The following is a 15,728-nucleotide window of genomic DNA, read 5'->3' as shown; positions in this document are numbered from 1 at the left end:
AGAGCCCGGAAGATCCCTACCAAACCCACTTCTCATTCTGAACGGCACACAGGCTGGTCACATTTCCCAGCAACCTTTGCAGCACGTCACATGCCAATTCCTTGTCAGTGGAAGTTGGGAACCTTCCACCTTGCAGGCCCAGGCCATAAACACCTCTTAAGGCATCCTCCACTCTCTCTCTTCCCCCACATGCTGGCTGGACACAGAGGATCCTGAGGCAGCCTCAGATGTCTTAGAGGGTACCTAACCACCCCACAGCAGAGCCCCACCCCCCAATCCCACTGTTTCAGGACTTGGTGAGAAACTTGTATGAAGACATCTTTTGTCGCTGCCCTTTGCCCCTGACGAACACAGAAGCTTTGCTGCGGTGTCCTCTGCCCGGACTGCTCTCCCCACAGAGCCTCCCATGGCTCCCTCCTGCTCACCCATCAAGTCCAGGCGAAGTATCACCTCCACAGAGAGGCTTCCCCGAGATCTACTCTACTAAAATAGTGTTCTTCCCTGGCTACTCTGTCACAGTGCCTGGATTCTTACCTTCCTAGCATCCATCACAATCCCAAATGCTTGAATGATTAGTTTGGCTTTTTCTGTCCTAGGAAACTGTAAGTTGCTTTATGGATCTCTGTGGCCCTATTCGACACTTTATTCCCAGTGACAAGTCTAACACCAAACACACACTCAGTCCTTTGAGTATTTGCTAAAATCAACAAAGGAACAAATTCTAAGAACAAGTAATCGTTATCCAGGACAGAAAACAACCCATGAACAACCACAGAAATCAATTCCTCAACCGTCCAGCAGCCAAGCAAGTCTGAATCAAGGTCAAGAATGAAAAGGCCAGTTCTGTTTTTCGTACCAGCGGTCTCTGTCATGGAGAGTATATACGCCAGAAGGCGATCAGGAAGGAAAATCACTGTATAAATGGAAGTTCTAATATTTATCTCATCCTTTCTCCAGTACCATTTCCCTTTATGTTTGATGAGGACAATGACAAGGACCATGACAAGGATGCCAAGAGCAGCCAATACTTGAGAACCTGCCTCTGCTGTGCTCAGCAGTGTCGAGAGCACTGCCCCTGTATTACTTCAGTGAAGGCTCCCAGAAGTCTGATGCAAGGCATTCTTTCATTACTGTTTTTACAGGTGAGGAAACGGAGGCACAAAGAGGTGACAAGTGGCCCAAGATCACACCCCAATGAGGTGGCAGGGCTGGGAGGAGATCCAGGCACTCAGACTCTCAAGTCCCTGCTATCGTGAACCATAACCACACATCTAAACCAACAAATAAATAAGTTTACAGACACGGAGGGCATTGGCTGAATCTCCTTTCTGATGGGATGTTTGACTGAAGGAGTGTGGGGGCCGCTTTCAGACAATGCATTTCTTTGCAGGCGGGGGATGATGCCGGTACAAAAACAACCACTTCTCCACCGTTTCAAAAACATTTCGATAACAACTTTCAAAAATAATCATTTTTTTAATGGCTTCGAAGCCCCAAGATGGATTTCAGAACTAGCGGGGATAAGAACCACGCCGTTTCAATGGCCCTGGCTCTGTCAGCAGCTGTCCACACTGTGTGGTCTCTTGGCACGCCTGTCTCCCTGCTAACCAGGGCACTTCAAGAGGCCTCCTCCTCCTGGCATCTCCAGCACCCAGCCAAGCGTGTCCTCTGCACACATAAGGAATGGACGCATTTCCCTCCCATTGTAAAAATGAAAACTTGAGTCGAACTGCTGTTCTTGGGTCCCCAGCAACGTGCTTCTCCATCACACACAGAACTGAAACATCAGAGATCACCCAGGAAGAGAAAGGAACACAGCAGGAAGAAGATATGAGACTCTGAAGGCAGACAGCATGAATACAAGTTATAGCTCTGCCCGTTCGTGGCTGTGTGGCCTTGGGCACGTCACCTAGTCTCCACAGGACTCCGTGCCCTCATAAACAGAGCTTCCCGGGGTCACTGTGAAGAATTAATGAGCTGTTGTACGTGATGTGCTTACACAGGCACCAGTACACAGACAGCACTCGTTAGAGGCGGCTCCCGTCATCGACAACGTCATCGTCATCGCCAGGCGGCCACGCCAAGGACCCAAACCAGGGAAACAGAACAGCTCCTATTTTTGAGAATCCCTCATTCACCAGCAGCCATAACTTGCCAAAAATAAGCAGATGGAGAAGACATGCGTGCAAACTTCAGGACAGGAGCCTATTCAGTAGAGATGGCCATGGTCCACACCCTCCAAGGCGGCCCATCGCCCCACCAACCCTATCCAGACTCCACAAACAGGTGGCCCTGCGTCAGCTCCCAAGGCACATTCCAGGCCCCCCAAATGCAGAAGATGTAGCAGGGCCCTAAAGGGTGAACTCAGAAAGGCCCCCGAGTGGGCTCCTTTCTAGCTGGAGACTCAGCTGATGCCCCTGGAAGTGAAGAAAACGCACACACAGCATCTCCCAGCTGGCCCATGGGCTCCCTCCCTATATTCCAAGGCTCTCCAGGAGGCCAGGGTTGGAAGGAAGCCCGGTCAGCATCTTACCATCACCCTTGGAAAGTAAAAGGGAAACTGACAGCCAAGAGGTGAGTGGCTTAAGATCTAGTCTTCTCTAGAAGCCAGGGCTTGGGGGCATTGGCAGGGGAGGCACGCCTGGGTGGCTCAGTGTGTTAAGCATCTGACTTTAGCTCAAGTCATGATCTCGTGGTTTGTGGTTCAAGCCCCGTGTCGGACTCTGTGCTGCCAGCTCAGAGCCTGGAGTCTGCTTTGGATTCTGTGTCTCCCTCTCTTTGCCTCTCCCCCCACTCATGCTCTGTCTCTTTCTCTCAAAAATAAATATCAAAAAATTTTTTTAAATACTTATAAAAAAAAAAAAGAAGCCAGTGCTTGGGACTCCCTACCAGTTTCTTTTTTCTTTTATTGTGTTCCATTTCAATTATGCAATATTTCCCACGTATTAAAAAAGCACACTGGGGCACCTGGGTGGCTCAGTCGGTTAAGCATCCAACTTCAGCTCAGCTCATGATCTCACAGTTTGTGAATTCGAGCCCCGCATCAGGCTCTCTGCTGTCAGCACAGAGCCTGCTTTGGATCCTCTCTCTCCCTCTCTCTCTGTACCTCCCCCACTCACACTTTCTCAAATATAAACATTAAAATCTATTTTTTTTAAAGTACATTAAATAAAGTCCACTTAATTCTTGCCTATCTTAAAACTCATGTAATTCATATTAAATAGGATCTATCACCTCATTTTGACAGACAGGTAAACTGAGGCACAGAGTGGCTCAGATCACATACTTAGCAGGTGGCAGAGCAGGGACTTGAGCTACAGGTCTGGATCCGGAGTCCAGATGTACTCACGGTGGCCTGGCTCCAAGGTGGACAGCCACTACCAGCTCCTTTCCACCCTGGACATGCATGCCACCACTCCTCAAGAGGGGAGTCCCCATTCCTTGAATTGGAGTTGGCCTTGGTGACCTAAGCTGGTGCGAGTGATGCTCTGGGACTCCTGACGCTAAGCAGCTTCTGCCTGGGACTCTTGGAACACACCCTCTGGGGGGATGCCAGGCACCATGTAAGCCCAACTGCTCTGGGTCCAGCAGCGATAGGCACTCATTTATCCCAACTTCCATTTATCCGCATCTTTCCAGCCATCACCACCAAGGCCCCAGACATGGGAGTGAAGATTCTGGAAACTTCCAGACCAAGTGACATACCACCTGAATATCACCAAATGACCTCAGTCCAGGTCACAAAGAATAGAGTCACCCAGCTGAGCCCTGCCCAAATCTCTGACCCACAAACCTACTCGCTCATATTCAATGCCACCTGCTGATCCTGCTTCAGGACAGCCATCTTGCAGGCCACCCAGCAATTCTCTCCTCTAAGTCACCACCCAAGAAGCTCCTCTGGGAGAGGCCTCCACCTATTCCCCCTCCTCTACACCCAGACCAGTAAGAACCCTCCTTCCTCACAGGGTACCCAGCCTAGACACTCACTGTGGTACTGATCACACGATCCTGCACTGGCCAGTTGCTAAGTCTGCTCCCCACCAGGGCAGGGGATCCATCCTTCCTCTTCTCCCCCCGCAGCCCAGAACCCAAGAGGTTATGGACACCAATATCATTCCCTTTCTAGACGTAAGAGAATTTAATTTTGGAAAGCAGATGTAACTTGCCCATGGTCACGCAGCAAAGCCTCTCAAACGGTGCTGGAAGTCAAAGCCCATGCTGCTTGTTCCTAATGAAACACTGTTAGCTCCATGAGGATTAGAATCTAGTTACAGCCATGTCTTCAGTACCTAGGACAGTGCCTGGCAGAGAAGACACTGAAATACAGAACAAAGGAAGGTTAGGTGGTCGTCTCTGGAGCAGCATACACCAAACCTGGCTGGTTACCAGGACCACCTGTGGTGGGGTTCTTTTAGTGTTTATTTATTTTGAGAGAGAGAAAGAGAGCAGGAGCAGGGGAGAGGCGGCGAGAATATCCCAAGCAGGCTCCACAGAGCACAGAGCCCAATGCAGGGCCTGATCCCACAAACTGTGAGATCATGACCTGAGCCAAGACCAAGCAAGAGTTAGACGCTTAACCGACTGAGCCACCCAGGTGCCCCTGGGGAGCTTATTAAAATACTGAGCCCCAACCTACCTAGTGAATGATAGTCATCCTCAGCCTCTCCAGGGAGAGGGCAGAACGGCGTTTAGTTAACAGAAGGAACACCTACAGACGTGGATTTCAGGTGCCAAAATCTGGTCTCGTGCCCCTTAGAATGAGCTTCCCAAGAATGTTCCAGTAGGTTGTACTTTTAATTTTTTTTTTTTTCAACGTTTTTTATTTAGTTTTGGGACAGAGAGAGACAGAGCATGAACGGGGGAGGGGCAGAGAGAGAGGGAGACACAGAATCGGAAACAGGCTCCAGGCTCCCAGCCATCAGCCCAGAGCCTGACGCGGGGCTCGAACTCACGGACCGCGAGATCGTGACCTGGCTGAAGTCGGACGCTTAACTGACTGCGCCACCCAGGCGCCCCTAGGTTGTACTTTTTTTTTTTTTTTTTTTTTCAATGTTTTTTATTTATTTATTTTTGGGACAGAGAGAGACAGAGCATGAAAGGGGGAGGGGCAGAGAGAGAGGGAGACACAGAATCGGAAACAGGCTCCAGGCTCTGAGCCATCAGCCCAGAGCCCGACGCGGGGCTCGAACTCACGGACCGCGAGATCGTGACCTGGCTGAAGTCGGAGGCTTAACCGACTGCGCCACCCAGGCGCCCTAGGTTGTACTTTTAAAAGCCTCCCACGCTCAGTCAGTTGAACGTCCAACTTTGGCTCAGATCATAATCTCATGGTTTGTGGGTTCGAGCCCCACAAAGGGCTCTGTGCGGACACCTCGGAGCCTGGAGCCTGCTTCAGATTCTGTGCCTCCCTCTCTCTGCCTCTTCACCCACTGCACTCTGTCTCTCTCAGAAATAAATAATAAACATTAAAAAAAAAAAAAACATTTAAAAAAAACCCCTGTGGATTTCTAATGATCAGCCGGGCTTGGGACCCACTGTCCACTCTCAGTATGGCACCCTGCATTTACCATCAGTGCCCGTTGCACACTCCCCAGGTCCCCACCTCCACCCCAGCTGCACCAGGTTTCTGGGCCACTTGGGAGGTGGAGTGTGGCCAAATGCAAGCAAAACTGGGGGGAAAGTCAGCTGCTTAAACACACGGGTGTTTTCACAACAGGGCTCAGGTTCTGTGACACCGGAGACATACCTGGCTACGAAGCCAGGAGAAAATTTTTGGAAAGCTGTTTAATCGAACTCACGGTAAGAGCCATCGAATGAAGAGCTACGCCAAGCTAGCAGAGGTGACCTGTGAACGGCCAAGTTCAGAACCCCACTGAGGTACAGATCAAGGCTTGGGAACAGGTACCGTCCTACCTCATGGGCTTTTGTTGGGTGCTGCCAAACTCCCCCGAAGGAAGTCATCCTTCAGATATACCCTCTAACAATAAAAGGAGCAAAGACAGCCCCCACACACCGCTGGTGGGAATGTAACAGGCTGCAGCCACCTTGCAAACAGTCCGGCGGCTCCTAAAATGGCTACACAGAGTCACCACCACAGGACCCAACAACTATGCTCCTAGGCACAGACCCAAGAGGAATGAAGACACACACCCTCACAAGAACTTGTACACGGACGTTCCTGACACGAGTCACTGCAGCCATGAAGTGGGGACGGCCCAAAGGTCCATCAATGAGTGAACAAATTGTGGAAAATCCACACGAGGGATTATTATTCAACCGGACAAAGGAATGAAGCACAGACACGCTACAACGTGGATGAACCTCAGGGTCGTCATGCTAAAGGAATGAAGCCAGACACAGAAGGCTTCATATTCTAGAATTGCACTTACAGGAAGTGCCCCCGACAGGGAAATCAACGGAGACGGGAAGGAGACTCGCAGTTGCTTATGGCAAGGGAAGAGGGTGAGGGCGATAGGGAACGGATTTTCCTTTCGAGGTGACCGTAAAGGTTCGAAACATGGTTGGTTGTGCAGACGCATGAATACACTAAAAACCACTTCACTGTTCGTTTTGAATGGGTGAATTGTATGGTATGTGAATTATCTCAATAGAGTTTTTGCATAAAAAGGAGAAAAAAGAAGAAAAAAAGAAAAAAGAAAAAGGAAAAAAGAAAAGAAAAAGAAAAAAAGAAAAATTTGCAGCAGCTGATAACAAAAAACTTGAAATCACCCAACTGTCCATCTGGGGTGGGTGGGGGGGGCGGGCGGGCGGGGGGGGGGGTGGTCAGACCATTTCACGCAGCCAGATGTTATGAGGCTGTGAAAGCAGCAGGTAGACCAGTGGGATGATCAGAACCCACCTCCAAATGATCATTAAATTAAAAAAAGAAATCTGAGGGTGCTTGGGTGGCTCAGTTAGTTAAGTATCCAACTTCCACTCAGGTCACGATCTCGCGGTTCGTGGGTTCCAGTCCCGCGTCGGCTGTGTGCTGACAGCTTGGAGCCTGGAGCCTGCTTTAGATTCTGTCTTTCTCTCTCTCTGCCCCTCCCCAGCTCACACTGTCTCCTCTCTCTCTCTCTCTCTCTCAAAAATAAACTTTAAAACATAAAAAAAAAATTAAATTAAAAAAAAAAAAGAAAGAAATCAAAGTGCAGAAGTTTAAGTAGTAAGGACCCATTCCTGGAAAAAAACATGACCCATGCATTTCACAAGCATAGAATACTCTAGAAGACAAAAGAACTTCTTGGTAATGAGCTTGACCACCCCGGGGGCACAGAGTGGGACTGGGGAGGAGAGACATTTATTTATGAATTGTTTGATTTTTCCAAGCATATTTTAATTTTTCAATTGACATTAAAAAAAAAAAAAAAGAGTCCATACAAAAAAATGCCAATTAAAGCAAGTCTCTGCAACTGAAAATTGCTTAAGTCTCCTTACTCCGTTTGTTGACAACAGCCTTAGAAGCTTTAGGAACTGAGCCAATTGCCCCAATCTGAGGCGGGTGGGGAACGAAGACACCACCTCCCAGGACTTGAGCTTCATTTAAAAGCTCCAGAATATTCTGACACGCTCTGTCCCCGCGGAGGCGAAGAGCGAAGGCCTCTCGTTCTGTGGTTCATAGTAAAACAAAACAGGCCTATCTGCCTACCAAGCCAGGATTCCTGCAGTTCTGTCACTTGGTCCTTACGAAGGCAGAGCAGGGCAGGTCGCTTGACCGGCTACAGAAACCAAAAGGTCCCCGATGCGGTCAGGCAGGGAGCACACCCCCGCCAGCCCAGGTGAGCCATCTGAATGTCATTTCCAAGTTGGCCCCTGGGGCCTCCGTTCCTCCCCTCCCCCCCCCCCCCACCCCCCACGATTCTCTGGCTCAACTTCCCCCACCTACTCTAAACCCCAACAGATACTCAGGGCAGAACGGCCACGCTTCCATTTCCAGAAGAATAATGACACCCAAACCAACAACAAGCACAAGAGCAAGTGAAGGCAGGAGGGGCTACTCACAGAAGCCTTCAATCTTGTCAGCCGTCTTGCTCCAGGCCACCTGCCGCGTCTCCATGATCACCTGGACAGTCCTCCGCTCGGGGGGTAGACTTACGAAAGCTGAACACAGTCATCACCGTGCCCAGCTCCAGGGTTCTCTTGATCTGACTCTTCTCATATTCAGGAAGGGTGTCCATGTTGACCATGGCGGTCATTTTTGGCAGAGGACGCGGTGGGAGGCGTGAGGGAACAGGACGCTGGAAAGGCAGAATAAAGGAGTGAATTGGGTTTGGGGAGGAGGAATTCGTTAACTAACGGCCAAAATCCTGTCTCACGCCCAACAGGAGGGGTTTTGGAAGATTCTCCAGGCGGGGAATCGTGGACCACTCAGCGCAGACAGGACGCACAGAGGTTGAAATACACGTGGAGGTGTGGGAGGAGCCCCTCTGACCTCAATGACTCAGCTGTCATCCCGGCTTTGAATAACCAAATCACTCCAGCCTGGCAGGGAACCCGGCCCTCCCACACTCTTCCAGGCTGTAGAGTATTTGAATAGCCAAAGCAGTCCAGGCTGGCTCCACTCCCCACCCCCGGCATCCTCTTCTCTTCTGCCTAGATTTCCCTCCCCATCTAAGTGAACTTGAGAAGAGAAAAAAATACTATCAACTAAACCACTTCAAGAATGCGTCTGTGGAGACCTCTGCACGGAAACGGAGCCACAAAGACAGAAAACATCGGGGCCCAGCAGCCTCAAGTTCAAAGTTCAAGTCCTGGTGGGGCTTTCAGCCGACCATGTGGCCTGGGCAGGCTGCACGACCTCTGAAAGCCTCGGTCGCATCCCTTCTAAAATGGGGTCGTGGGGACAGTGAGGAAAGCCTTCACTGCGATGCCACCAGCAGGACACTGGCCTTCTGCTCAGCACGCAGGTGTTCTCAAACAGCACTGATGCCCCCGCAGAGAAAGGTGCTGGGCCCCAAATCCTGGAACCAGCCGGGTCTGGTGGCATTCACACCTGTGTCCAATCCGTCAGCAGATGCAATTCATCTTCCCCAGTCACGGGCTCCTCCCAGGATCTCACACCTGGATTATTCTAATCGCCCACCTGGTCTCCCCTTTCTGCCCCGGCCCCCTCCAGTCCAGTCCAGACCAGTAGCTAGAGGCCCTGTTTCCAACAACATGAAATCATGTCACCCCCTCTGAGCAGCCGGCTGCAGTCACGCCCTGACCCCTCACTCTGCAGAGGGGAGTCAGATAGAAGGCTCTCTAGGGGCAGACCCTCCCCAAGCCTATGCTGTACTTCCACACTTGTGAAGGGGGAGACGTAACAGAATCTCGGAGGAAGTTCTTGGATTAAACCAGGTAGAGAGAGAGATCTTGGAGCCCTTACAACAATGACACAAGTCAATGCTCCCCAGATTTTGCTATCGCTACGACCTCCATCAATTTTTCCATGCATCTTCATTATTCACCACCCCCCCTCCACCCACCCCTCCCACCCTCCCCTCCACCCACCCCCTCCCCCCCCACCCCTGCCCCAAATCCCACAGGATCAGGAGCCCACAGCTGTTACTCTGTAGAGAGGCAGGTGTTCAGCCAGGGCCATGCGGGCCTTCCGGAGGCCTCCTGCCAAGCCACTCAAAATCAGGGCCTCCGTTCCCTCATCTTAAAATGGAGGTAATACCAGCCTCAAGGGGCACTGGAAGGACTGGAAGCTACGATGTATGTACAGCCCCCAGCACTTAGCAGGGCCTCATAATATTAACCAGTCAGCTGTTCAACATGTGGAGTGTCAACTCTATGCCAGGAACTGAGCTGGGGACTGGCATGCAAATGAGGCGAGGGGCAGTGGGGAGAGGCCCAGGCCTTGCCCTCTGCCCCCTTCTTCCCTCCAGCTCACACCCATAGCCAAAGGCAGCTCCACAGGTATCTGGCAGCTGGAGATCAACTCATGAATTACACCTGCTCTCTGCCCACTTAGAAGCAGACCTGTCAGCTCAACCCCTACTTAGGACAGAGAAAGCTTCTGGGAGAGGAAGGGATCTGAATCCAATCTTCTCAAAAGGTAAAGCAGAAGGGAATAGTGTTCTCATCAGAGGAACAGCCTTAGGCAAAGGCCCAGCAGCAAGACAAGTGGGCCACAAACTCTGCCCAAAATGAGCCTCCTGCCCCATCACCCTGTAAGCCATGAGGGGGGACAGGGAGACCAGGTGCCTGGGGCCAGTCTCGTCCTGGTAAACCAGCTCTTTATTGGCTTTTTCCCAAGTCCCAGCACCTGCTATACCTGGTTTATCTCATTTATCTCAAGGAGAAATACCAGAGGTGAAAACACAAGTCCTGAGAGGGGAAATTACATAATCAAGGTCACACACACAAATGTGGCAGCACCAAGGGCAGAACCCTGGTCTGAATCCCACACCCTGACTCTGTTAGTACCCGTCTTGTGGAACTCAGAATCCCATGGCAGAATCTGGCTAGAAACAAGCTAATTTGGTAGCCCCTCATCCCTCTCAAGTTAAAGGACTTGTCCAAGGTCACACAGCTAGAAAGTGGCAGGAGCAGGATTTGCACCTGATCCCAGCTCTCACCAAGCTGACCACCCTCAGCCATGCGCCTCTGGAGCTCCCTCCCAGGGCTCCAGGTCACCATGCGGCAAAGCATAAATAGGAAACACACCCCTTCCCACCTCCACCTCTGATTACACCTGCCGGCCAGGAGCCACCAGGGCCCTCAGTTTTTTTCTGACTCTGGCTCTGAGAAGGGCTTGGACTTAAACATTCCCGGATTCTGGTCACTTCCAGCTCGGAAGCCCAGTGGACTGGCACAACTGTAAACATCAAGTCTCCCCTGTTGCCTCTCGCCAGGAACTGGAAACAGGCCCTTATGGCCACAATATCCTTGGACTCAACCAACAAGATCCAGCCAGCTCCCGACTCAGGCTCCCAGAGTTTGATGCTTCAGCAGCTAAGGCAAGGGGGTCTCCCAGGCCTTCTCCCCAAAGGAAGGCACCAGGCAGCAAGGACAATTCCCATTTTTCTTCTGCTTTCAAGAGAAAAAAAATGAAATAGCCTTGAAATCCCTTTTTCCTGTTTCTCATCCTCCCCGGGTAACTTTGCAAAAGGACTTACGGTGTCTGAGATTTAATAAGAGGTTTTGCCATTTCTACTTTCCACGTCCTTTCCATGCTTGAAATAAACTTCCGGGAGACAAGGACCCAGGACTAGGAAGCAGGGAAGTTTTCTTCTCTTCCCTGAGCTCAGAAGAAACGTTAGGCCCATAAAGGATTTCGTATAAAATCCCACAGGACAATTCTGTTGAGCTCTGCACACATTCCTGAGAGGCAGCTGCCCCTGTCCTGCAGCTGAAAGGAAGGAAGGTGATGCCACATCTCACACCCACCCTGCAGAAACTCATTTTCACTGGAGGGGCGGCCACTGCACCTAAGTGTGAATGAGCTCAACTCTCTTTTTTTGAGGAGACAACCTGTGAGCATCTATTAAAACATAAAACATGCATACGCTTTGAGGAGCAGTCACCTGTGTGCAGAAGGAAACACAAAGATATTCGCAGAAGCATTATCTGTAACAGAAAAGAAAAAAAAAAAAAAAAAAGAACACAACTGGGAAGGAAGGAGGGCCCTTAAAGAAATAAGGAGACATGCACACCAAGGATTACTCAGTAACTATCAGAAACCATGGGGAAAATTTATAAGCAATTGGATCCAGAAAGATTCATGAAATAGATGGGGGGGGGGGGGGGGAGTTGCAAACCAGTAAGCATCATAGAATTATTTTTTTTAAAGGCTGCCTGCTTATAAATCCAAGGAAAGTGGTTACTTTGCAGGGAAGAGGGGGTTCCCTGACTTTTTATTAACTTAAGTGGTAACATAAGGATGAGCTTTTTCTTGTGTTTTGCTGTTTTCCAAATTAACAAGTGTTTTCAAATTTTCTTACCGGCCATTTTCCACCAACTGCACCCAGCCAAAGGGCTATTCGTGGGGTGCCCGTTTTGCCTCTTGCAGAGAAGCCTCAAGGGCTCAAGGTGGGGGGAGGGGGAAGGTGTGTAGGAGGGGGAGATAGAGGTGGGGTGGGGGGACGGGTTGGTGGGGGCGGCAGCAGCGGCACTAGGCAATTTCGGCATCAACGAAATCCTCAGGGAGTACTGTCCCCGCGCTGGTACACACCTTGGTAGCAGGCTAACTGCTGGGCCTGGCACGGGCTCCAAAATTGGTAAAGCCCTCTCTGCAGAAGCGTAGCTAAGGATAATGGCCAAGCCCCAGGCAGGGCCCTTAGCCAGAGGGTCAACCACGAGCCAGGCACCCTTTTCATAGACAGGCCTCAATTTTCCACAGCCCTGGAATGTACGTTTGGGCAGCCCCAGCATCCAGGGTAAGGAAGTTCAGAGAGGTTCTTTAACGTGCCCAGGGTCACACAGCTGGAACTCCAATTCAAATTAAGGTGATTAGCAAGGCCACCTCTTTCCTTGCGCCACGTCACCCCCCTCAGCCCGCCAGACTCTTTCCGCGTAGTTTAAGATCGGGGTGCTAGGAGAGCCCCTCCCCGTTCTCCGCAAGAATCCAGGCGCCAACCCCCCAGTCTAAATGAGACGCGGTTGCCCCTCGAATTCTTCCGCTATGGCGGTGATGACCTCGTTAAACATAACCAGGAAAACGCACAGACGAGCACACATAATTATGCACACACGCAGCTGTGGGGTGGGACAGGGAAACACGGATCCCCCCCAAACTCTCCCGGTTTCTCCTGGGTGAGGGCCGCGCCTTCCGTGGTATCGCGCCGCCAGCCACCCACCCACAGCCACCTGTGCAATACGGGGAAGTGCCTGGGGCCCGCCCGGCCGCCCGGACTCAGCGAGCCCCGGCCACAGACGCGGCCGGGAAGCGGCGCACGACCCCACGGCCACGGGAGCCTTGAACGCCAACGCCGGCGCGACCCTCCGACCGCCAGCCGCGCCGCATCCTCCGGGTTCCCATTCAAAGCCGGGGCGGTCCCCGGGCACCGACCGGCGAGGCGGCGCCGTTCCCGGTGAGGAAGTGGCCGGCGGCCAGGCCCCGACCCCCGCCCGCACTGCCCGGGCCCCGGGCACCGCGGGCTGCGGGGCCCCCCGACGGCACGCCCCGCTCCTGCCCGCCCCGGCGCCGGACTGTCCGGGCGCGCGCTTCCCCCCCGCCCCACCCCGCCCTCCCCGGGCGCCCGCGCGCGCTCCCCGCCCGGCCCGGCCACTCACCTGGCCGAGCCCCGGCCGCGGGTCCCGGCTCCGGGCACTCCCTGCGGCGCGCGCCCTCCGACGCGGGCGCTGCTACTTCTGCTTCGGCCGCGGCCGCGCGCCACGTGACTCCTGGGGGCCGCCCCCCGCGCCCCGGCCCGCCCCCCGCGGCCTCCAGGCGGCCCTGCCCCGCCCGCCCCGGCCGCGCACCCGGACACCGACTCGGCGCCGGGGACCGTGCCTCCGCGGCCGGGGGAGAGGGAGCGAGCCGCCCCAGGCCCCCGGCGAGCCGGAGAGAGGGAGCTTGCAGGCGGCGGCGTAGCAGCATTTATGGAGCGCCTGCTGCATTCAGGTGTTCTCCGTGCGTTTAACGAACTCCTCTTAATTGCCTGGAGTGGGCTGTTCCCGGCCGAATTTGAAATCGTCACCGAGGCTGCGCTGGTGGCACAGCAAGCACCTCTTCCTACCTTGGGCAAACCACTTAAATACACTCGGCCTCAGTCTCCCCATCTGTCAGACGGGATCAAAACAGTTTAAGAAACGTAGAACCGGAAATTGATCTCCCAATTTCCCAATGAGAAGATTTTTTTTTAATTTTTTTTTTAATTTTTTTTTTTAACGTTTTATTTATTTTTGAGACAGGGAGAGACAGAGCACGAACAGGGAGGGGGCAGAGAGAGAGGGAGACACAGAATCCGAAACAGGCTCCAGGCTGTGAGCTGTCAGCACAGAGCCCGACGCGGGGCTCGAACTCACGGAGCGCGAGATCATGACCTGAGCCGAAGTCGGCTGCTTAACCGACTGAGCCACCCAGGCGCCCCATTTTAATGTTTATTTTTGAAAGACAGACAGTGAGCAGGGGAGGGGCAGAGAGAGAGGGAGGCACAGAATCCGAAGCAGGCTTCAGGCTCCGAGCTGTCAGCACACAGCCCGACGGGGGGCTCGAACCCACAAACTGTGGGATCATGACCTGAGCCGAAGTCAACGGACTGAGCCACCCAGGTGCATCGAGAGTTTTTTTGGGTTTTTTTTGTGTTTTTAATGGCTCACTCTGTAAACTAAGTGTATGGAAGACATAGTCAAATGCCTAATTACTGTATTTAGTTGATTAATTTAGCTGCACATGCCAATTTGCAGTCACAAACCGTATGATGTAACTTTTTTTTCTTTCTTTTTTTTTTTTTTTTTTTTTAGAAATATGACTTTTCCATTCTTGGGTTTTGTGAAGCCATGTTATTCAAACTTTTCACGTGCATCTTTGACGCAAGTGTCTTCTTGGCGATTCCAGCCAGCTTTAGGGTCACCTACAGCCTTCTCGGAGCACATCAGTTTTACTCCTAAACTGTTGAGTTAGAGCATTTTGTGAACTTATGGATGTTGCCCCGAGGGAACATGGTGTATCTGAAGTCACGGGTCACATTTACCGACTTCAGAAATCCATAGATTCATTTCCTTCCCTGCCCCGTCTCAGGAATGTACCAATTACTGTTCACGGACTACTGCAGTTTTCTAAAGAGATCTTTGAAAGACTTGTTATGACGTCAGCCACTTGGAATCATGGGGCCAATTTCCAAAAAATAACGGCTAACTCTAGGTTAAATTTCTTTGCCTTTTTTTTTTTTTTTAAGTACTTCACCTTATATTTATTTCCATCAATCTTTTTGGCACTTGTATTTTGGTACCTGTTATGGAACGTGCATGAGCTATCAGCACAACTGCACGTATGTGCAATTTATTCTTACAAAATCTGCCTGTTATAGGGAAGCGTGTTCAAGCTCCTGCTGATGAAATGACTGCTGTGTGCAAGCAGCAGTTTTGGAGGCCACTCCTGGAGCCCTTGCTCCTAACCTCTGTCCAAACAGATGCTAATCCTGGCTGGAGCTTTCTCTGGTCCCCTGGGGTCAAGCAACGAAAGAACATGTAGTACATGCTTCGAGTCAAAGAACTCTCTTTTAACCTGATTTGTGCGCCTACGGTATCTTCGGGGTTCAGATATCCATGGTGTATGAGATGACGGTCATAGTAGATGGCAGGTTGCTTTTTCATATTTTTAATTGTCTGTCTTCTTCATCTCATTGTTTACCTTCAGGCGAACAGGAATCCAGTGCAGGGGCGCCTGGGTGGCTCAGTCGGTTAAGCGTCTGACTTCATTCAGCTCAGGTCATGATTTCACGGTTTGTGCGTTTGAAACGTTAAAACAAATTTTTAAAGGAATCCAGTGCAATGAAGGGGAATCTCTGGAGCTTCTCACCTCTTTTTCTTAAACCTCAGCTTGTTTGTTCAAAATAATTGACACATGGGCCCCTCCCTGCTTCCTTCTGGGAGGACTCAAAGACAAAATGACATTTCTTTTCCAAAGCACAGTAGGTAGGCGGAGAATCCACCCGGTCAAAAACAAACAAACAAACAAACAGTGTCCCATGTAGGACTCACAAGTGTTCAGTTGGGGGGGGACGGGGGTAGGATTTAAACCCAGAACCCAGGTCTGTCTGGTGCCAGTGCCCATGAACACATAGGCCCACTGCCCA

At 51.6% G+C, this 15,728-nt stretch overlaps 1 protein-coding gene across 1 annotated transcript in view; it reads right to left on the bottom strand.

Annotated features, from left to right (window-relative positions):
* PLCG2 (phospholipase C gamma 2) overlaps nt 1–12,815 on the bottom strand; it is a 156,943-nt gene extending 144,128 nt beyond the window's left edge. Inside the window, 3 exon segments of the mRNA XM_019413075.2 lie at nt 8,002–8,083; nt 8,085–8,237; nt 12,796–12,815. Of these exon segments, the coding sequence (XP_019268620.1) occupies nt 8,002–8,083; nt 8,085–8,195 (193 nt within the window). The 5' untranslated portion in view covers nt 8,196–8,237; nt 12,796–12,815.
* Nucleotides 12,816–15,728: the final 2,913 nt, after the last annotated feature.

This window comes from Panthera pardus, unplaced genomic scaffold (genome assembly GCF_024362965.1).
Source record: "Panthera pardus isolate Hobbes unplaced genomic scaffold, ASM2436296v1 HiC_scaffold_19, whole genome shotgun sequence".
Taxonomy (NCBI): domain Eukaryota; kingdom Metazoa; phylum Chordata; class Mammalia; order Carnivora; family Felidae; genus Panthera; species Panthera pardus.
The sequence above is the reverse complement of the archived record's forward strand: the minus strand, read 5'-3'. Positions and strand labels throughout refer to the sequence as shown.